The 23,209-nt window shown below is 47.8% G+C and overlaps 1 protein-coding gene across 3 annotated transcripts in view; it reads left to right on the top strand.

Annotated features, from left to right (window-relative positions):
- Positions 1–23,209, top strand: part of TRAF3IP1 (TRAF3 interacting protein 1) — a 72,347-nt gene that overhangs the window by 34,010 nt on the left and 15,128 nt on the right. For 2 of the 3 annotated variants that reach the window (XM_044003918.1, XM_044003919.1), the window contains 6 exons: positions 412–432; positions 6,580–6,670; positions 7,361–7,444; positions 10,087–10,210; positions 10,431–10,467; positions 13,647–13,714. In XM_044003918.1, the coding sequence (XP_043859853.1) occupies positions 412–432; positions 6,580–6,670; positions 7,361–7,444; positions 10,087–10,210; positions 10,431–10,467; positions 13,647–13,714 (425 nt within the window). The remainder of the gene's footprint in view (positions 1–411; positions 433–6,579; positions 6,671–7,360; positions 7,445–10,086; positions 10,211–10,430; positions 10,468–13,646; positions 13,715–23,209) is intronic. The other variant, XM_044003920.1, reaches the window with a different exon arrangement.

The following is a 23,209-nucleotide window of genomic DNA, read 5'->3' on the forward strand; positions in this document are numbered from 1 at the left end:
GAGCAGTCAGCCCCCAAATTTCTTTCATATTATGGTTTCTTGCCTTTTTGCCTAAGCAGGAAGCAAAGTTTGTATGTTTCCTTTGAACACTGAAATACATAAAATAGGAAAGAAATGGAAACTATACACACACACACACACAGAGTTGAGTTTTCAAACTCTTATTCGTTGAGTTTTTTTAAATGACTACATTTGAATTTTCAATCATGGAAATGATTCTCTGACTGCCTTTGAGTAACAGCGAAAAAAGAGAAGAGAGGAGGCAAAAAGGTAAAGATGATTCTTTTCCTGGATGAGTCCAACCATAGTGAGGAGTCAGGAGGGTATCTGAAAGTGGACTGCGCTCAGGTGCTTCCTTTGGAAGACCACAGAAATGTTGAGATAATAAAAGTGACTATATTTTCTTTTTAGGTGATTCCACTAGTGATGCAGGTAAGACGTTTTTCATCCTGTAGTCAGTGCTGTAGTTGCAAACCCACTTTAACGTCCCCTGTATGCATGCTTTCCATGTACTATGTGCTTTAGTAGGACCAGCGAGGTGATGGGCATGGCTTCAGAATCATCCACTGGGAGGAATTCAGTCCTAAAATTGGAAGGGCTTCCAGAGGCCACTTAGCCCCACCCGAAGTTGGGCAGGGATGCCCTCAAGAGCATTCTCCTAAAATTATTTTCTAGCCTTTGGTGTAAGACCTCCCTCCAGGGAAGATGACCTAAACTCCCTCCCCGACCAGCCCCTTCCACTTTGACTCCCTATAATGGTGAGGAATTTGTCCTAACTCCAAGATGAAATCTGCCTCTTTGTAGTACCCTTCATTGGGTCAAGTCCTTCCACTAGAGCCAGAGAAAGATGAGTGGAATCCCCTCCAACACGGTCATCCAGAAAACAAGTATTCTGCCCTCTCCTCTGTCTCCCAATCCACATCCCATCCAACTCCCCTGCGTTATAAGTCCTTTCTAGGATAAACATTCGCAGTTCCTTCAAGGGAGCCATGTGTGTCTGTCCTCCAAGACCCAGAGCCACCAACCCATCTGGTTGCTGTCCTCTGGGTGCTCTTCAGATCTTCAGTTCCATTCCCAAAATGTTCCCAGAATCAGCCAGTCAGTCAGTAAGCGTGTGTTAAGTGCCTGCTTTGTACCAGGGGTGCAGACCTGCACTGCAGGAAAATCCATTTGGCAGCAGAGAGCACGTGGCTGGGCTGGAAACACGAGAAACGGGAGGCAGGGGATCAGATCAGGAACTATAGCGGGCAAAGGGAGGGGGAGTCTGCCCAGCACACACCCCGAACTTAGTGCAGCCCAAGGTCTTATGCATTTATGAATATGGAAGACCCTGTGCTGATCCGGGGCATACAAATACCAACCCAGAAAGTGCCCACCCTTCTGGAGCTTTCGTTGTGTTGGGGAATGCAACATACACAGAGCTAAGTAAATGCAAGAACGTTGGCAAATAATGTTTGTGCCGACCACAGAGGAAGTAACACTGAGAGGAGCCATGTGGAGCAGCTGCCTGCAAGTGGGGGAAGGGTTGTCAGACGTGACCCGTAAGGAGCCCAAAGGGCAGCACCAGAAGCCATGGGTACCGGTTGGAAAGGAGCAAGCTGGGAGTCGAGATCCTGTGAACTTTGAGAGTGATTGGGGGAGCCAGATCCAGAAATGGATTGGGCCATCCCCTGAGGACAGAGAGGCGCCCCCTCCTCAGAGGCCTTCCCATGGGGGCTGCTTGACCGTTGTTCTAATTTGGGCCTAGCTTTGACCCAGTGACCACGACTATAAAACTATAAAATTCTATGATTGTCAGGCACAAGGGCTGATGCCTGAGGTGCCCCACCTAAGAGCCTTCTCTGAGTCAGCATTTTCCCATTAAAGACTATTCTTTGATTGACCGACATCGATTTCATTTTACCGTGACCTATCCTGAATTTGGAGAGGCAGCGTGCGGCACAGTTGTTAGTGTTTTGGGCTTGGAGTCAAGAAGACCTGGCTTCAAATCTTCCCTCTTACACATACCCTAGGCAAGTCATTTAACTTTTCTAAGCCGAAACTTGACCATCTGTAAGGTGGAGATAACAATATTACCTACCTCACAGGGTTGTTGTGAGGGTCCAGTGAGATAAGGCGAGGTGCTCTGCCAAACTTGAAATGCTGTTAGCTCTCTCAGCCTTCTTCTTTTCTCCTCTTCCTCCTCCTCCTCCTTTTTTGAGTGGAGTTCCCATGGATCCAGTATCAGGACAAATGACTCTCCTACTATTTTTCAGTGATATTCACTGGTTTGTGAACTGTTGTAGAGGCGTACTAAATGACTGGTGGGTGAAGAAGTATTGGAATTCCCTGTCCTTTGCGGCCCTCCGAAGGCCTTGCCTCCTGGGCTCTGGATGATGCTAATGACACTCATTGCTGCTAGTTTCTCACCTTTTTCAATGGGGTTTGAATCGCAGTGTCATGGTGTAAGTCGCTGAGCTGTTGCTCTTTTGTGTTGTGTATTCTGTGCTCAGGCCGATAAAACGACTGCTCTCTGTGATTGCCCGTGAATGTTGGGATATGGCTGTCACCGCTGAGCACACTTCCACACTGTCCATGTAGATGATGGGAGACGTTGGGCTGAATTCCTTGCAAAAATCTTGGGAAAGCCTATCTGCACCTTTCCCATGTCTAGTTTAAATAGGAATTGAAATTTGTCTGGCACTGTCTGCTCTTTTATAAATTGAGATTTTATCAATTTTATTCATATCCCTTGTTTTTACTTCACCTTCACTTCCCAAATACATTCCTCCTCTTCTCCCCTTATAGCAAAGAATATCAGAAAAGGGGGAGGGGAATTAACCCCTCCACATCAAGTAAGTCTGTCAGGGTGTATATGAAACTCCACACCTATAACCCCCCCCCCACACACACACACACACACTTCTGATTAAGGGAGGGGCCCAGTGTCTCATCCCTCTCTGTAGCTGAGTTCAGCCATTCATTCTAAACACACAGGGTGTTGTTCTGCTTTTCTTTTACAGTGTCTCTCTCTCTCTCTCTCTCTCTCTCTCTCTCTCTCTCCCCCCCTCCCTCTCCTTCCCTCCCTCCCTCTCCCTCCCTCCCTGTCTCTGTCTGTGTCATTGTGCCTGGCGCACAGTAGGCCCCTGATAAAATGCTCGTCACCAGATTATTGTCCTGGTTTTGCTCACTTTGCTTTCCAGCGATTCATAGGAGTTTCCCTGCGCTGCTTCAGATTCTTCTTGTTCATCATTAGAGCTCACCGATAATCCTTCACACTCCTAGTTTGCTTGGCTCTCTCCCATTCATTAGGCGGCTGCTTTGTTTCTAGTTCTTTGCCATCCAGAAATGTATTTTTCTCCATATTTTACCTTCCTGGGACCTTTCTTCCTCTCTTGGGCATACTTGACTTGGTCTTGATGTTGTCACGCTTGTTTATTGGAGTTCGATCGTCGCTAATTGTCCCATTAATAAGACAGCCCCTAGAATTGTGCCAGAAATCAAAACTAAGCTCATGGAGTTTTCAGACTCTGTCTCCTTTCTGTTCCTTTTCTTTTTTTAATTGGAACACTCCTTGTCCTTCTTAGTCTTGGGGCACCTCTTCCATTCCCCATGTTGTCAGAGATCACTGCCCGTCACTCGGTCACTCCCTTTCCAACGCCTTGGGATATTGTTCTGCCAAACCTGGCAACTTGACTTCAAGGGAAGTGAGACTCTCTGAGTTTCTCCTGTTTTATCTTGGTTTATTCTTTCCTTCCTCATCCAAAGATCATCCTCCTTTGCAGAAAATAATAAAATCCAAGTCAGACTATTTGTCTCCATCATCATTCTGTCCTTCATAGTGCAGACCTTGGCCTTCATTGATAACTGCAGCAAATGATGCACCTGAGGGCTTGGGACACAGTGTTGTTAATAATAATTGTTAGTATGTGCTATTATTACTATTGCTTTGGTCCATTCCTGAGATTTCATTAGTGTAGGGGATTCTCAGTAAGGACACTACTTTCATCATGGTAGATCGGTGCTTTTTCTGCAACTTGGATCTTAGACGATTTCTTGGGAGCGCTGAGAGGCTGAGGAACGCTTATCTGGGGCCCTACAGACAGTACACGTCAAAGGTGGGATTTGAATCAGGTCATCTTTCCTCTCTCTCTCTCTTGGCGACATTAGGCTTGGAGGATGATGCTACTGTGTTTAGTAACCATTAGTTTAAGTGAGTCTCCCTTTGTCTAACAAAGCGGCTTCATCCACGTTAGTCTCTTTAGACTTGCTTTCAGATTCCTTACCTCCTCCAGTGAAATGGTTTCTGTTGTCATTTTTAGCATTTCCTTCTTGAAAGCCTTCAATCTCACTCATCTTAAGAGTCTGGGCAATAGGATCCTTGCCAAGTCACTCTGAACGCTGCACGATTTCCTTCCCCAAACCGAGGATGTGTTTCAGCCTACTCTTACCTTTCTTTTCCCTCGTCATGAACCCTACAATGGAGAGCGGTCACTTTGGCCCGATGTGTTTCCATCCTTTCTCCTAGAGTCACCAGGTGCTTGTTGGTCTGGATCACGTTTGGAGTAGAAGTTCCCCTTGGCCTTTTGGTGTGGAAAAGTGAGGCCAGTGAGGAGAGGTGGCAAATGTCCAGTTGATTGGATATGGCAACTGATTGAGTGTCTTAGTGAGGTAGTGAGAAGAATCAGGGAACCTCACTGACTGGGAAGATGAATTCCTGTATTTTAATATAAGCTATAGAAATGCAAATCCTCTTCTCAGACACTGATTTCCTTGCTACTTCCTGAAGCCGTCTCAGTCTCCTGATGACCCTGCATCCGCATCGTAGGCAGCAGTGAAAAGCACTCCTTGTAAGTTGGCGGTCTCTCCGGGGTCTTGGTACTTTCCTTTCTTCTGGGAATATCATTTATCCCCTTGAGAATCAAGCACAGGAGGCACTGATCGTCTAGTTTGGGGAGTCTTAGGAGTGTATCCCAGGCAGTTAGCAGGCCCTCCTTGTGTGGGGATCAGGTGGACAAGTAGCTGCCTCAGCTGTTTGAGTAGGCAAGTCTCCAACAGCCACAGCCTGTCCCTTCTTCCTTTGACTCTCACTACATGAGCTCTCTTCTGATACCACCAGTGCCCCTTGTTCCTCTACCTCCGAGGGACCTGCTATTCCCTCGATGAAAATATGGGCAAGAGATGGCCTATGTGAGGTACTTGGCAAACCTCCAAACTCGGGATGGCTGGCAGTTGGTTATTCATGTGTACACACATGCATGCCTCTGTATACAGATAGGAAATCTCATTTTATCCATTTATTATTAGAATAATTAGTATAGTATTAACAGTCCCTTCTGTGTTTCTTTCCTCCAGTCAGGATTCCCCTGTAGGCTCTTCTGATTTATGCTCTTTGCTGTTTTAACCTCAAAGCCTTTGGGGTTTTGCTCAGGGACCATCTTGTCCCTGCTAACTTGACAAGCAGATGGCTGCTCCCTTTGGAATAAGACCAAGCTGCACTGGAACATTGATAACAATTACTTGACCATGGGCAAGAGGTAAATAGCATGGACTGTGGGCAGGTTGCTGAAGAATTCCCTTTCCTATTCTCCCTAGTGAGTTAGCTCCTCAGTCCTGTGGTGTTCTTGGTGGGGGTAGGCCTATTTCCCACTATGGGAATCCATAGTGAAGTTTTATTCAATATTCATTTAATTTAAATTCATTTTTGGTGTCAGTTAGCATTGTACTTCTGTGACGATTAAAATGGGAGAGGCATAGCTTCTGGGTAATTTAATCATTTTGTCAATAGACTGGCAGGTTATTAATAAAAGGATGGTCAGTGGGCATCTCTCTCAGGCAGCGGGGTCACAGCTTATACCCTTCTAACTGTAGGAGATCCATCACACAGTGATAACATCCAATTGGGTGAAATGATCGGAGGTATATCACATTCAAATGAAGTCTGGGAATATGTGACTTGGGTCACTCAACTCTTGGTAAAAATGACATCAGAGAAAGAATAAAGACCCCGCCCAAGCTGATCAGAGCAGTCTACACGTGGGTGTGGTTTGGACGGACCTGACCAAAATGAATCTTACCTTCAAGGAGAACTGGATGTTGGAGTCGGGAGAAGAAAGGACCAAGAAAGAAGGGGAGAACAGTGGTTCCCCCCCAAGATAATTGTTCCTCACATGTGTGTGTGATTGGGGATGGGGGCAGTCCTGATCCCTGCTCGTTCTTATGCCTTCTCCACATAACTAGTGTTTCCATTCCTTTTCCTTTCAAATGAGATAGTTTTAGGAAGTGCTTAGCACAGTGCCCAGCACATAGTAGGCACTTAATAAACGCTTATTCCCTCTCCTTTCTCTTCCTTTTCCCTTCTCCTTAGTTAGAAGAATGCATGTTTAGAAACACAAATCATAAATTCGTGACAAGGCTGACAGTTGGACCTCAGTGGTCTTTAAAACATGGGCTGTCTTGTCTCTCTTCTAATGCTGGTCGGTTGTATCCTTTCTGAAGTCTTGATCTTCCTTCGTAACCTATTGGCAGTGACTGTAAATTGGCCTGCATGAATAGGGTGAGTTCCTTTCGGTTTTCCTGATTGTATCTTTATGTGTTTAGAAGGAGAAGTCGGAATAGTTACCCAAGAGAAGCCGGTGATGTCAGAAAATACTGAAATGCCCAATGAACTTGCAGCTGGCATCCCTCAGAGGTAGGTGGTTTTTCTTTTCGTCCTGTCAGCTCTGCTCATTGTTGTGCCACAGAAACTAGAACCAGAGTCTGGTGCCCTCAGTGTGTTCTGGCATTTATGAAAATTGCTTATTTGATACGGATCAGGCCATATCCCTACAAACACATGGCATTCCTTTCTGTGGAGATGATTCCCAAGTCTGAGCGTGTTGAGAAAAGTGTTACGGAACTTGGGGTGGTCTCTAGTTATTGGATTATAATACGTTGGCAGGTAGCTGGGGGCTTACCTGCTGTTGGGAGCCCATTGGGAAGGCTCCTTACTTTAGGCTCCTCCACTCCTAATGCTTAGTTACAATATCTATTAAGCTTCAAGGCTTGTGTATGTATGTGCGTGTGTGCGTGTGCATGTGTGTGTGTGTGTGTCTTCCCTTTAACATAGGAGCTGTAATTATCATCATCCCTATTTCACAACTGAAGAAACCTAGGCAGGCAGAGGTGAAGTGGCTTGTCCAGTAAGTGTCTGAACTCAGGTCTTCTCCACTCCAGCCTCCGTCCTGGGCCGCAGTCCCCTAGCTGCCTTTCCAGTGGGTGTTCTGTAGGATGTGGCCGGCTCCATCTGCGGGTACACAGTACTGATGAAGGCGATTTTTTCTTCTTACTCTCTATTTTAAAATGAGTAACCGTTGGGTTCTTCCTACGTGTTTGTTTTTAGAAGAATGCCCCGCCCTGGCAGTGCCCGACCAGCCCCACCTCGAATCAAGCGACAAGAAAGTGCTGAAGTCTTGGTTCCGGAGAGGTGAGAACTATGGGCCGAGGGACTGCAGGCACAGCTGTTTGTGAGGAAAGGGCTTATCAGATTAAAGTACTAGGGGAGTGTCACTGCTTCTTCTTGCAATGAAAGCAAATTGCAGTTAATTTTGTTTGATGCATTTTGGAGGAATTCTTCTGTCTCTGGACAATTGAAAAGATAACTCTGAAGGCTGTCATTCATAAACATTTCCTCCCTTTAGGTAACTCTTTATAGGGTGGTGATTGATCAGAGTTGAATTCATCAATCTGAAATTGCCTTCCCATAAGAATGCTGGGAATGATGGCGTCTAGTCCAGTCTAACAGTGATTAGCTTTCCTCCATCTCATTGTGTAGGCCCTTCTTAAACGATGTTCTCACAGGTGACAGGTGAGGTGGATTTGAACACATGTTCCAGATCTTCTCTCCAGAAAAATGACCCAAAATGCCACCAGCTCTTTAATTGTACATACTCCTGAGCACCTGGTGTTCCAACCTAGTATTTACAAAATGGGTAAATCAAGTTGGTGCCAAAGAGAAATTCTCCTTACTTGTTGACTTTTCTTTATAATATGTTTTTTGCTATTAATTATTTGTTCCACAAGACACCCTTGACTTAATTTCATTTCACTGGCTTAGAGATAACTTTGTTTTCTCTAAGCCATTCAGCTCCACAGGGCAGAGTAATTAGCAGACTAAGTTATGCATCTAGTGATGTCAAAGTGAGGGAGAAGAGATATCTGTGGCAATGATAAATGCCTTGTAAGACTGTCTAGCACCTCCCATTGCTTTTTACTGGTAGTGTTTCTCCATGCCACAGCAAAAGCCTGTGTATAGGCACAATGCTAGCATGTCTCCAGTTGGTGAGAAACCCTTATTTACATGTGGAAACATGTTACACAACATGATAAGGAGTGGATTCCATGAATTAGAGACTTCATTCTTCTTGGTTTGAATTCAATCAAATTTAGTCTCCTCCCATGACCTTTAACACTTAGGAAAAACATTACCAGGAATCATCATTTTGTTTCAGGAAGTCAGACTGATCCATCAGTCTGATGTTAGGTATGTCATGACTTAGGGCTTTTTGGCAAATAATCCCAGCCTCCTCCAAAGCTGCAGTAGTTGACATTGGCACAGATCATTGGCATAGACCAAAGCTTCTTAAACTGGGAGTTGCAACTCCGGTTACATGACTCAAAATCTTTGGCAACAGGAAAAGGTTACATATGCCTGTATACCTGGGGCTATGTAAAAATTTCTCTGGTAAAAAGGGGTTCCAAGTGGAAAAAGTTTAAGAAGCCCTGGTATCGACCTCAATGCAAAGCAAACCACATGGGGAAAATGGAGAAAGAATTGTATTTTCATTAAATATCACTCTTTTTATCAACACATGATCCCTGCACAATTCCTCCGATGTACATTTATTATTTAATGAGAAGTCTGGGGCATAGTAATCTTGACTTTGTTTTCAAACTTAAATCAACTCTTATATTCCCATCTCCAAAGGGTCTTCTTAATAAATAATTCAGTGAGAAAAATTGAAAAATGATGCAAGGTTTACTCAAGCCAGATTCCTTTGCAAGTCTTAATATAAATATGATATAATTACATCTCAATATTGTTAGACCCTACAGATTGAATTGGAAAGAACTACGGGCCCATAAAGGTCACTTCAAACTTGTATGACTTTTGGCCAGCATCTTTTGCAAGATTTGCAAAATAGGAAGAGGAAGAGGAGAAATAAAATGAGTTGGAAAAGGAAATGGCAAACTACTCCAGTATCTCTACCCAGATAACCCCAAATAGGGTCACAAAGAGTTGGACATGATTGAAAACTGAACAACAGCAGAGGAGTAGTGGTAGTAGTGGTGGTGGTGGTGGTGGTAGTAGGGACAACAGCAACAGCAGTCATGGCACTTGAAGGGTTTTGAAGATCTGCATATGTTATCTCATTTGATCCTTACAAGAAACCTGTAAAGTAAGTGTTATCATCCTCATTTTACAAATGAAGAAACAGGCAGGCAGAGCTTAAGTGACTTGCCTGGGGTCACACAACTAAATTAGTGAGTATCTGAAGCAGCATTTGAACTCTGGTCTTCCTGACTCCAGGCCCAGCACTCTATCCGTTGTACCTGCTCACCCCCCCACCTCCCCACCTGTAGACATAATGCTACCTTGGAAATAAATATAATGATCCAAACAATGAGATGAAAGTGAATTTCTAACTCTAAGGATAGCCTATATTTCTAAGTTGGTTTCACAACTGCAGTCTGCATCCTGCTATCTTAGCTGGTGTGTCTACAACAGCATTCACTCTGAGTTCTGAAAGATAAACAGAGATTCTGATCTCTCAGCATTCGTAGCGCGCTTTAAGGTGAGAGAAGCACTTGACAAATATTCCTTCATCATCTTTCTCTTCACAACCAGCCTGTTCAGTAGGTGTTTCTGTGATCCTGGTTCTGCAGAGAAGGAAGACAGTGGTGAGGGGACTCTCTCCCTTCCACATAAATAAAAGCCTGAGGCCAGACTTGAAAGAGACTAGTGTCATTAACTAGCTCCAGAAGCCCAGCATTCCTGATATTTCCTATTTCTTAAAGAAAATGGCTGATTTTCAATCCCGACTCACCGGATTTTCTCTTTGCCTTTAGGACAGGCAGTGGTAAGATGGTCTCCAATGTGATTATCGATTCCCAGAATTCGGACGACGAGGAGGACAGCCAGTTTGTGGTGGAGGCTGCCCCCCAGCTCTCAGAGATGCCAGAAATGGACACGGTTTGTGAAGCCAAGACCTCGGGGAGCTTTGTTTCTCTGTCCCAGCTGCACAAGTAGTATTTCTGCCTTTTGATTTGATTTTTATTGGTTTGACCAGATTTTTTTCTAATTTTGGAGTTCCTTTCCAAGGCTTTTAGTGTTATTTGTATCTTTGGGTTTCTCGGATAGGTGAGATGCCAAAAAGGCAGCAAAACCTAACATAGTTTGTGTTTTTGTCCAGCCACCAGCAGTCGAATTAGAAGAAGACGAGAAGCATGGTGAGTTCTGACTTATTTTCATTATTTCCTTCAACTTTTCAAGTTAAAGGTTTAACGGCCATCAAATAAACAGACAAAATAAGCCATAAGATGCTGCCCGGACCCTTGGCCCCGAGTCAGACCGATGCAGACAAGTTAGCAAGCACCAACGCCACAGAAAGAGCCTGCTATCTGAAGCTCTACATCTATGGGCCTGGCCCCCTGCCCCCTGCTTCCTTTGCCCTGCCTCTTTCTTCCTCCTTCCTCTCTCCCTACACTTCTCTTTTCTTTTCAAACTCAGCCATGTTTCTTTGCTGGCTTTTCTAATTGTGACAGATACACAGTTTTTAAAGCACCTCTTTTTACCGCTGACTCCTTGGCTCAGGTCACACAGTGACCGGGTCGTCCTGTCTCTGGTAGTCATCAGGAAGGGTAGCCTTCATACCAGGAGTTGATGAAGAGGAGGCTGATCCCTGGTCTTTATGTGGGCCTTGAACAGGTGCTGGGCATTCACATTGGCTCATTAGGACCCCATGAGAGCCTTGTGAAGGAGAGAGTGTGATTCCCCCTTTTACAAAGGAAGATAAATCTCTTCAGAAAGACTTTGCCCTGGTCACATGGAGGTGGGAATGGGGGCTTCTCCCAGACCCAAATCCAGGACGCTGGTGCCTAGGTCCTGTCACTTCTCTGCTGTCTGTGGGGGAAGCAGCCCTAGGCTGGGAGTCAGGAAATCTGCCTTATGTCCCTGCGCCCCACTTTTTTATTTATTTATTTATTTTTTTAGTGAGGCAATTGGGGTTAAGTGACTTGCCCAGGGTCACATAGCTAGTAAGTGTCAAATGTCTGAGGTCAGATTTGAACTCAGGTCCTCCTGACTCCAGGGCCGGTGCTTTATCCACCGCACCACCTAGCCGCCCCCCTGCGCCCCACTTTTGAACTGAACCCACATCTTTGCTGCCTCACCTGTGAAATGAGTTCGGCACTAGAATGCCAGCTCCTGGGGAAGAGGCCCGTTGTTAGCCCAGCACAGTGCTTTCCACACAGTACACTCTGCCAGCACGCACCATTTCTCAGGTCCTCTCACTACCGTTTTTTGGCTATGAAATATTTCACTGAGTCAGGGAGACCAGCTATAAGAAAGAGCCAGAGTCACTTGTACGGACAAGGGTTTGAGTTGAGGAAGCCCACCCCCCACCTTGTCCCCAAACCCAAAGCATGTGACCACAGTTTGGGCTGCAGCATTGGCCTCCCCTTAGGAGGCCCCCAGGTATCAGGAGGGTGGCCCTGACATTTTAGGGACTGAGAAGGAAACTTTGAAAGAAGACAGCCACGAGGCAGCCTGGCAGGCAGGGCTGCAGGCTGCGCACTCAGTGTTGAGACTCCCAGCAGAAGGCCGAGTTTTCCCCAACCTAAGAGAGACTTCCCTGGACACACGTGTAGTTGAGAGGTGTACTCAGGGGGCTGCCCAAGGTGCTGAGTCTCTTGTGGACCGCTGTTCTGGGGTCATAAGACTCATTCAGCAAGCCTTGGCTCGCCTCACCTTGTCTTCTAGTTTTTATTTAGCTGGCTCTAACAGAATAAAGAGGAATGGACCATTGGTTAGAACTCACCACCTTGTGAGCTCAGCCAGAAGGTCACCCTCCTGGTCCCTAACCGTGCGCCGTGTGGAGGGAAGGAAGGGGCCAGTGCCTCCTCCGAGACCTTTCTTTCTGGGAGAAAGAAAACAAGACTGAAAGATGGAAGAGCACAAGAGCATTTGAGAATTTGAGGGCTGTGGACTAATAATGGGATTAGAGAAGCATGGCTTAGATAGGGGCTGAGCCAAGGGCGGAAGGACAGAAGTGAGTGAAGGCCAGGCCGGGAGTCAGAGAGAGAGACTTACACTCCCTGTAGGACCCTGGGCAAGTCATTTCACCTTTCTCTGCCTCGCTTTCCTCAACTGTAAGACAGGGGTCATGGTAGCATCTCTCCTAGGGTGGTTGTGAGGATCCAAGGGGATGACACTTTGTACAGTGCTGAGCTCCGTGCTGGCACCCATGAGGTGCCGAAGGAGTACTCATTCCCCATCATTAAGTCATGTAGGAGCGAAGCTTTGCGAGAGACTGAGGTTGGATATATGGGTCTGGGCATCATCACCACAGAGATCACAGGGAACCTATGGGAGCTGACAGTGGGCAGGTTCTCCCATGTGGAGAGGGAGAATGTGAGGAGCTTAGGGCGAGAGTAGTGGCCACTTTTAATTAGGAAAGGACACATTTCTGGGTCGTGGGGAGCTCCCTATTTGGAGCTGTGGTGGGATTCAGGAGGAGAGAGGGCACTGGACTTAGGGAAACTGAGGACAAGGGAGGGGGGGAGGGGAGCCTCTATAGGCTGGCATTGAGGAGAGGAAGGCATGCCCAGGCTGAACTTCAGATCAAAGAGAAGGCCAAGGGCCTGGCTTTCAGCAGGCACCCTAAATAATGGAGACCTTCAGAGGGGGAGCACTTTGCTGAGGGATGGGACTGGAGGGGATTGCTGGAAGTGCTAAGGGGCATCAGGGAGCATGCTGGCTCCCCCTGTAGGACAGCCAGAGCAGGTGGTGAAAGGCAGGGCCAGGCTGGGAGGCTGGGCATCAGTTTTCGTAGGCAGTTATGTGTTGTATGAATAGGGGGAGAGGGAGAGAAGGTGGTTGCCCCACAGGGAGCAATCGTGGGAAGAGATGAAAGATGAAGCTCCCGGTCACCGAGGGACCGTTGTCAAGACTAGGGGCTAGGGTTTCCGTCCCTGGCATCTCCTAAGGGGTTTGGTTGTCCTCTGCGTACCAGAGCAGAGGAGCCCAGGGCAATGGTGCTCACCAGTAAGCATAGAAAGGGAGGAACAGGAGGCCCAGGTCAGACCTCAGAGGAGCAGAGATGGCCCCTGCCCCAAGTGTTGCCAGCACTGAGAAATCTGGACTCGGAGCTTAGGCTCAGGTCATCCACTTGTCTCTTTAGGGCAAGGACCACAGAACAGTGTGGCCGCGTGCTGAGAAGAGGGGGTTTGGGGTCAGGAAGACCCAAGCTCCATGCCTACTTCCTACCTCTTGCTCTCCCTTCCTTGACCATGTATGAGTCACATTACCGTCTGAGCTCCAGTTTCTGCCTCTGTAAGATGTGGATCTTAAAGGCTGAGATAATGTATGGAAAGGGCTTCGCACACTTGACACTATTGATTTTCAACAGGTGGCCTCGTCAAAAAGATCTTAGAGACCAAGAAAGATTACGAAAAACTTCAGCAGTCTACAGAGAAGGTAATTTATTCGTTGGCTGTAAAACAGAGCACTCAGAAAGACTGTGGCCACACCTGCTTTCCTTCATTTGTGATTCCCAAAGCTGGACACATGCGCTGTGACTGTGGGCATCCCGCGGGCGTTTCTTCCCTTCTCCATATGGAGTAACTCTCCTTTGGCCCTGGCTCTCTCCTGCAAGCCACGGCCAGCATCCCCGTCACTGCCTCTCTCTGTGTGTTCCTCTCTACCTGGGGGTGAGATGCAGGCTGGTGCCACCTACTCATCCATTTGTGGGTAAGGAGTCATGGAGCTTCCCTGGGGGAGAAGCCAGGTTTGGGGCACCTCCTCATGGCAGTATTGGCCAGCCAGTGCCCACTGGCCTGGGTGTGGGAGTGCTCACTCAGGGATTGATCATTGGAGCAGCCTCATTGACCAGCTCCTGCCCCAGTGGTCTCCTTGCCTCCATCACTGGGTCCCTACTTTGATGACCTTAGGATACTCACTGAATATCGCAAACCTGACTTCAGAGTAGAACCGGACGCCTTCGTGTCGCCTTGTGAAAGCTCATACTATTGCGAGGTTCTAGATTGAGAACTAGACGGGGGCCATCAGGACTAACAGGTGAGGAACCGGGGAGGTTCTGGGCCTTAGGGTTCTGGACCTAGAGCTGGAAGGTCCCAGCGGCCGTGGGGTCTCCCCTGAATGAGCCCAGGGGTCAGCAGTGGTCCCTGAGGACAGGAGGCCAGAGATAAGCAGAGGGGTCCGTCTCTGGCCCTCGAGGTGGGGGCAGGTTGAGAGGAGTATAGAGAAGAGGGCGAGGCAGTGATGGTGCCTACTGTGTGCCAGACACAGTGCCCTCCCCTTTAAAGATGCAGACAGTGGATTCCTGGTTATCTTTAAAAGAGAAGGCATTGAACAGATGGGGGTGGAGGGGTGAGAATCATAAAGAAAGCTAGTAAGTCTCGGACATGGAGAGTGTGGAGGGGACTACTGAGACTGGAGAAATAGTTGGGGCATGGCGGAAACCAAGTTGTGTTAGAAGCCCCAGTTGGCTCAGTGCATAGCGTGCCAGGCCTGGCACCAGGAAGACCTGGGTTCAAATTTAGTCTCAGATGCTTGCTTACTCTGTGACCCTAAGCAAGTCGCTTAATCTCTTGTCTGCTTGTTTCTTCATCTTTTAAATGAGAATATCAATAGCACCGACCTCCCGGGCTGTTAGGAGGATCAAATGAGGTAAAGGCCTTTGAAAACGTTAGCAAGTACACTATAGATGCTGGCGTTTCTGTATGTTCATAGAAATGAACATGAGGATGAATGGCTCCCCTGAGGTGGCGGATCCGCCTATGCTGATGACATCACAGGCCCACACTGACTCCTCTTCCCCGCCCCCCCCCCCCTTGAAGTTCCCTTCATGCTTAGAATGGAAGCCCTGTAGGCTCTTGCTTCCCCAGTTGCTGTTCCTCAGTCTTGCCACAAGGGGTTGCTGTTGAACCACACTCCGCACCTCTCTCCATCCTGGGCTGGCCTGGGCCCCTGGTGAGGACACCCTTCGTCCATGATGTCTGGAAGGACTTTTCTCTCCATTTTGCCTGGTACTTGATCCCCTCCAGCCAATCTTCTGGCAGAACCAAGGGAAGGGTGTCAGAAGTGCCTTCCCTTCATTTGCTTGTGAGTCTCTGGGCTGCACTTTCAAAAGAAAGGCCCTTCAAACGCCTTCTGGGATGGGCTCCTGGCTTAGAGGAGCCAGTCTGGTGTCAGGGAGGACAGCCAGGCGGGTGCTGGCCTACCCATCAGCCACTCTGCTTTCATGGGCTCTGCACCCGTGGGGGCTCCCAGTTAGCTACTGTAGGCAGAGACACCAGGACAAGTTAGTGTTCGCCCGGTGAGGAAGGGTTCTGTGGCCCCGGCATAGATCAGGGCTTGGGCTTGGGTCTAAGAGGACTACCTCTCTTTGAAACCCTTATCTTCTCTATACAGTGCTCGTTTTTCTAAAAAGGGTGGCAAAGGGAAGGGTGCTGAAATACTCCCCAAGTCAGTGTGAAGTCCGTTTCCAGATACCTTCTCTCAAGGCCTTGTGGGTTCTCAGGGACTGGGGGGCTGTGCTGTTTAGTTCATCCTTCACCCCAGCCAGAAGCCCCTTGGTGACATCCCTCACACGTGACCAGGCCCAGCACCTCCACCCATTCTACTCAGAGAAAGCACTGATTTCTAGGGAGTTTTTCCTGACATTCAGCCTCAATTTTCCTTCTGTAATAGAGACCCATTTTTTTTAGTAGTCCTTGACTTTGGGGCCCAAGAGAACAAGTTTTGTTCTTCTAAGTAACAATCCTTCAAATATTTGAAGACTAGAAATTCCCCCTACCCCCCCCCAAAAAAAACCACAGTCCTCTCTTCTTCTGGGTAAATATCTCAAATTCCTTTAATTCATTCTTGAATGTCGTGATTTTGAGGTCCTTCGGTGTCCTAGACTCACAGCTAGCTCTCCAGGTTGACAGTATCCTTAAAATGTAATTCTTCTCACTATACCTAGGTCTTGAGATGTGCCTGATCAGGGCACACAATTCAGTGGGTGATGATCACCTCCTATACTTAAGACTTTACTCCCTGACAGATTATTAGCTTGCCACTGACTAACCCATCAGAAGTCTCTCCGCTCCCCCCCAAAAGCTACTGCCCAGCTACACCTATGCCACCTAGCACTGGCAAATCAGACTTTTGGAAACCCACTGTAACCTAGTTCCTTCCTCTCAGCTGGCATTTCCATAGGCTTGGCCCATTATTCCAGCCTTTTGGCACTTTGGAGAGCCAAGCTGTCATCCAGGGTGTCTTCTCTCCCTCCCAGCATCATGTCATGTGCATGTTTGACACGCCTGTCATTGGGTCTTCTCTGAAGGTATTTCATCAATAGCAAGCATTAAGCAACCCTGGGACACCCTGCCATAATTTTCACTCAAAGTTGCCATTGGCCCACGGATGGTTACTTGGGGGCCCTAGAACTTCAGCTTTTTCTACCTATATTAGTCTCACCCATCTCTCCCCATCTTGTCTACAAACAAATCCTCTGCTGAAATCCAGGTCTGTCATGCAAGGTCCTTCTGCTCTGATGTTCTAGGGCTGGCTTGCCAGGATCTCTGTTTTACTTTCTACAATCTCAGACAATTATCCTGTAATAATCAGGCATAATAATAGCTTTTTTGTTGTTGTTTGGGTTTTTTTTGCTGGGCAATGAGGGTTAATTGACTTGCCCGGGGTCACACAGCTAATAAGTGTCAAGTGCCTGAGGCCAGATTTGAACTCAGTTCCTCTTGACTCCAGGGCCAGTGCTGTATCCATTGGGCCACCTAGCTGCCCTTTAATAGTAGCTTTTTGCCAGGAATAGAAGCCACTCCCATTTGCCCGCAAATTACAGAGACAGCCAGTGGCTGCAGTGGAGAGAAGGCTGGACTTCAGGAAGTCCCCAGCTCTTTACTAGTGTAGTGGCCTGAGACAAGTCATTTTCTTCTCTCTGTCTGTGAAATGGAGACCATGTTGGTAAAGCACTTTGTCAGTCTTTCAGTGTGATGTCGATGTGTGGCAGCTGTTATCATTGGTTTTGCTCTTTTGAAAGGTCACAGGCACCTATCCCTTAGCCAGCATCCCTCAGAGGTCCCCAGTGATGCTGCCGCTTACATCTCCCAGTCTTTCCTGTGTCCCCGGCTGCAGTTAGTTGTCTTTGGGGGCTGATAACTCCCTGAGGGCTGCGAGCTGCTATTTGGCCTCCCTTCAAAAGGCCTCAGAAACACTTGATGATTGATCGATGGCTGCATTCCTGCACTTCCTCAGTTGGTCTTGACAGCAGCTCTGGGAGGAGGTGCCCTTATTATCTCCAGCTCACAGAGCTTTGTTAGCAGCCGTCCTCATCCCCTGATACCTGGGCAGGGCGCCTAGCTCTCCTTTGATCATCCTCACCACTCTTCCTCCCTCTGTCCCCCCATCCCCTGTACTTTTTTAGTGGCGGATACAGTTCCTTCACATTTATCCTGGGCATTAGTTCTCTTAGGACTTGGGGTTTTTTGTTCATTCTCAGAGATGTGAGAAGCTCCCGCTGTCTGGAAAGGGTTGGCTTTTTATCTAACTGAGCTGGTCAGTGAACTTCCCAGGCAGGTGCTTTGGTCCCTTTGGGCAGCCCCCTCCTCTCCAGACAAGTCCTGCTTGGCTGTTTCAGCATTTCATCATCCCTCTTGGGTCACACCAGGTCCCCCATGCAGGTGGACCTGTGGCTTCTGCCACGTGTCTGTTGTATGGGAGTCATTTGTCTCAGGTTCCTGGTCCCTGTGTCACCAGCTGCTTCCCTCCTGTAGCTGCTGTTCTAGAATAGCAAGTTCTCCTTTTGCTTTTTCCAGCTTTGGAAGGATGAAGTGTTGGGCCTAGTTACAAATCCATCTGCTCTTGCGTCAGATACCCAGGGTTCTAACCAAAGTCTAAGGACTCTCTCTACAATATCGTACTTTCAGACTTGGGCAGTCATGTTTCCCAAATTCTTCCATCTCTCTTGTCTTATTGCTAAATTTTACTCAGAGGCCCCTGCGGATCCCTGGGTAAGACTGTGATGGTCTTAGGTTGCTAGTTTGATCTGTGTTGAGTCACCTTCCAGGCCTGAGGCCTGTCCCATCAGGAGTGTCAGGTCTGCTAGCCTGAGTAGTGCATGCTGTGCTCAGAAGCCATAGGTCCCCACTGCTGAAAGGAGAGGAGGCAGCTGTGTGTTTCTTTATCTGCTCTTAGGGGCTGAGCTTCATCCCTAGGATTTCTCAGTAGGCAGCTTCCTTCCAGATTTTTTCATTGACGTTCATTGTAGTTATCTTGTCACCCCCTTCTCCAGGCTCTCCTGATGACAAGGTTCTGTGTTATAACATAAGGGATGGTCCACAGTTATTCTTAGTTAGAAGTGAAACTAGGAGAAAAATGTCAAATTATATTAAGCCTAATTGGTATGAAATTTCTTCACATTGAAATTTGGAAGCTCAGGTAGGCAGGAACCAAAAGAAAGACGGCGCATAAGGAAATGGGCAGGAAGGGCCCAGTGGTCCAGTGGTGAGCTTAGGGAATATTGTTTAGAGAATGATGGACCATGACCAAAGAGAAACCTAGGCCCAGTCCATCAGTCACCAGTACAGCGCAAACTGGCAACATTCATGCTAATATATATCAACAGGAAGCAACTTGAAATCACTCTCTCACTGACTCTAACATTGACTTATTCTATATCAATCAAATAATTGGGTCAAATTGGAGGCTAAGTGACTCGATAGGTGTGGAGAATTTGGAGATGGGCCCATGGAAACCAGTGGAAATGATTGAAGAATTGGAAATGGCCAAGAGGAAAGATTAAAAGTGCTATGATATTTAAGGTGGCAAAGAGACCGCTCTACCGGCGGGAGATGGGGGCGGCCCTCTGGCCTCCCCCACCTCATTTGTCCTCTTCCCTTCTCTTGCCCACCCAACCTAACCTTGTTGATTTAGAGCCGCTGGCTTTCTGGTGTCCGTTTGCTGGGCAGTCTTGGCCCTAGCAGATTTGACATCTGCTCACTTGGCCCCTCCGTGAGGGAATGGAAGCATCCTGTTTGGACCCAAAGTCCCGCCCAGAAGAGCTCGGTTCACACGCACCGGGTCTGGTCAGTCAGGGCCGCTGGTGTGAGTGCAGGACTTCCTCGGCACCAAATATGTGCTTAGTGAATGTTTTTCAGCTGTTCATTAATCCCCGAAGCCCCCTTCACTGTACGATTTTCATTCTCGTGAGTAAAGAATTCATTTCTATAAAAGTTCCAAGTGCACTTTGGTTTCTGGGAGCCGTAGTTCTTTATGTGGCTGTATGTCATATAGTAGGCTCCTCAAGTGGAGCATTAGAGATAGACATTATACATGAAACAAAAGCATATACGTTCTGGCTTCAGCCTTCCTACCGCTGGCCTGGCTGTTTGCTTGAGTTGGTTTTTCTCGATTCACTGTCACGAGGCTTCAAATGAGAATCTCGAGGTTCACATAAGCCTTGTTTGCACTGGTAATACCACTTTAGGAGGTACTACAAACCAGAGGCAAAGCCCTCTGGCTGGCATCCTCATTCCGTAATCTGGCCCTGTGGTCCACTGCTACCTCGGCCTTGGACTGACATCATACAGGGCAGGGACAGAAAGCTGGGCCCAGAGTTCACCAGGCCAGGAGAGGGAGCTGTCCAGGGCTTTTGTTGCTGCCTCCTCCTCGGGGCACTCCTCCCTGAAACAAAGGTCCCTCTTAAGAATTCAATCGAAGACCTCCCAAAGGGCAGTGGGAAGGCACAGGGCTGGCCAGCATAGATTCACTCTGGCCACAGCAAAGACTTGTTCAGAGAGTGGGGGAGGGTGGGGTGCAGAGGAGAAGACAGAGAGGGATGGGGGGGGGGCAGAATGTTTTGGATCTTGGTTCCAAACCAGAAAGGGGGTGACGAGGCAGAGACTGTGTGTGTACAGAGGCGAGGCTGCTGGAGCAAAGATAGCCGGGGTGTAAAGTGAGGCATGGCAGGAGCCTGCCTGGGTGTGCTGGGTCACCAGAACAGCCCTAGGGAACCCCAGGGAGGGCTGGCTTCTACAGACATGAAGTCTATTATATGGGATGTGTTGGTTCTGAGGCGATGTAACCATGAATAAAGCCTAGTCCCGTTCTTTAGGAAGTTTCTCTTCGAGCAGGGCTGGTAAGACGCCCACAGATAATGGTGGTAATAATCAATCTTGTGAAGTGCGTGAAAGCTCCAAGGAGGAGGCAGGGGCATTTGAGCTGGCTCTTGAAGCATGGGTAGGATTTCCTAAGGGAAGGAGGGCAAGAGGAGATTCTCAGCTCAGGGAAGGGCATGGGGGCAGGCACGATGCTGGAGACTTGATGGACCTTCTCACTTGGGAAACCCTATTGGACAGCTGAGTTAGCAAGTACACAGCTTTGCAGAAGCGGGGAGGAACGTTCATGTAGCAACAACATCCCCTTACTGGAGAGGACAAGGACTATGCCTTCCTTCCTTACCGTTGGCTCTCCCCCCCTTGCCAAGCACCGCACATGGCGTGTTGTAGCTAAACTGCAGGGACACTGAAGAAGACTGTGGTGTTACATCCCCAGACAGAGCCTCCAGGAGCTTGTCCTTTTGGTCTTTGTTCTTAAAGTATCTGCCATTGCATAGATTTTAGGAATGAAAGTGATAGTGACCAAAGCCACTTGCTATAGAGAGAATTCCGAGTTGCAGCCTATCCACACTTGGTTTAAAAGGGGGGAAGCTGCTGCTACATTGTACAAAAGGAGGCTACTGTGTTCTAATTGGGGTGGCAGTCATTTTGCTAAGTGCTTGCTGTAGTCCAGGCCCCATCGTAGACTGAAAAAGGATAAGACCCCTGCCCACAGGAAGCTACCATTTTCCTGGGAATCAGCGGCCTCCCTCAAGAATCAGTAAAATAGAAGGTAGGCTCGCTAGAATGATTGGAAGAAGGGAGAGGTCATTTTAGGCTGGGGAAATGGGTGGGAGAAGAGAAAGATTGCTCAGCTTATTGAGGAGAAAAAGAAAAGACATGTTTGGTGGCCATTGTATTTGGCACAAACTGTACTGCATGGCTGCCACTTAAATATTTAATGATAAAGGAATAAAGAGCTGGAAGAAACAAAAGCAAGAAAGTCCAACGAAAAGTGCATGGAATGTATTGAAATCTAGAAAATGTCCCGTTCTTTCACCTGTGAAGGTTGTGCTCAACCATGTGAAATCACCTTGTTCATTCTAATAACAAGATGATGTGAAAGTTTTCTGTGGATAAGAGAATGGACACCTATGGGTTATCTTTGTGATCATCTCTTTTTAAGTTCAAGTGCACTTTACCACGTGGGTTCTTTTCTGTTCTTTGGGTCTCAGGTCAGGTTTTTCTTTTCTGTCAGCCACTCTTCTTTCTCACAGAATATGTTGAATGGTAGAGTACCCATGTGGCCGGTCTGCCATGAGAGTTGATGAGAACAGATCTGTGGAAGCTGTGGCAGATCTGTTCCCTTTTGCACTTGTTTTGTGCCTCTCCTGTCTCACCTATGGATGCTCCAAGTGTTTCAGCTTTGTGGGATCTCATGCCCAGCTCTCTGCAGGCTCATTTTCCCCTCGGCTTTCTCTTGATACTTTGTGAGGTGACAGTGGCCCTGACCAGACGTCGTTCTCCACAGTATTTTGCAGTGAATTTGCATACTAAAGAGTCGTCGGCCTTCTCTGCCTGCCACGGTTCCGCCTCTTCCAAACGTGTTACTTTCCGTGGTTCAGGAGATCCCAGGGCTCTTTGGGCCTCTTTATCTGACAGCCCAACTGCACATCAGTTTTACTTCTCCCAGAAATGGTAGCATCAAAGTCCTCATTTTTTTTTAATTCAGTAGCTTGTTTAAATTAGTCTGTTTGGAGCTGTGATAATTATGCTCAGTGTCTTCCCATCTTCACACTGTCTTCTAATGTGAGATTGATGCTGACCATTCCTCCAGCCTCTGACCTGAAATGGCAGTTCTCGATGTCACCAGGGGCCCTTCCTTCATGTTTCATGATGTCAGAGGGTGTTTGCCACGTGCTTTTCCCTCAGACTTTCATCTTTATTCATCACATACAGCCTTGAAAGACAAAGACAGGGATGGGTCCTCTTCTGTCATTGGGACAGAGACACCCAGATGAGGGAGGTTCGGGCCAGAGCCTAGAGAAGGTCGGTGACTTGACCCTTGTTTGCCTGGCTCTCTAGCCACAGTACCACACTGTCTCTTAGCATGAGGAGTCACCTGTAAAGCATGGGAGAGAAGTTTAAGGATGGTCTTGTTATCTGGCTTCCTTCATGTCCAAGAAATCCTAGCCAGCCAGTGTGGGCCAGGGCAAACCTGTGAGAACCATGGCCCAGAGGGGCTACGTGGTGCTCGGGTTTGGCCCCACACAGAGCAGCTCAGAGCACTGGACAGAGCAACCATAGGCCAGCCACACATTTCCCTGTTCCCTTGCACATATTCTGAAATACCCCCTAGGTCTTCAGGGCTGCCTGCCACTTACTAAACCATCACTGCACTCTAATGTGCTGGGGGTCTGTGCTCGGTCATTTTCTCAGCCTCAGGAGAGCTGCCCAGTAAGAGCTTATTGGGTTTGGCAACTCCTATCATTGCCAGCAATCCTTTGGTTTCCAAGGGAGCCCCCATTCCCCAAGGCAGTCTGTAAGTCCTTGGTCACTATTTGCAAATTAAGCATGTAAAAAAAGAAGTCTCCAATTCTGAGAATATCTAACATGCAACATGCTACAAATGTACATCCTGGGATGGGGGGGGGGGGCAGTGGCAGCAGCAGTACGCTGAAAAGGCCCACAGCATTAATTAGGGAATTAGAAACATATCTGCTAGGTTGGGTTTCCATTTCAGACAGAGAGTGAGAGGAGGACTGGGGTTACAGACAGCCGGCCTGAGAGTGAACCCTGTGCATCAGCTCTCGCTGTGTAGCTGTGTGATCTTGGGCAGCTCATTTCACATCTG

This window comes from Dromiciops gliroides, chromosome 4, assembly GCF_019393635.1.
Source record: "Dromiciops gliroides isolate mDroGli1 chromosome 4, mDroGli1.pri, whole genome shotgun sequence".
In the NCBI taxonomy this organism is placed as follows: domain Eukaryota; kingdom Metazoa; phylum Chordata; class Mammalia; order Microbiotheria; family Microbiotheriidae; genus Dromiciops; species Dromiciops gliroides.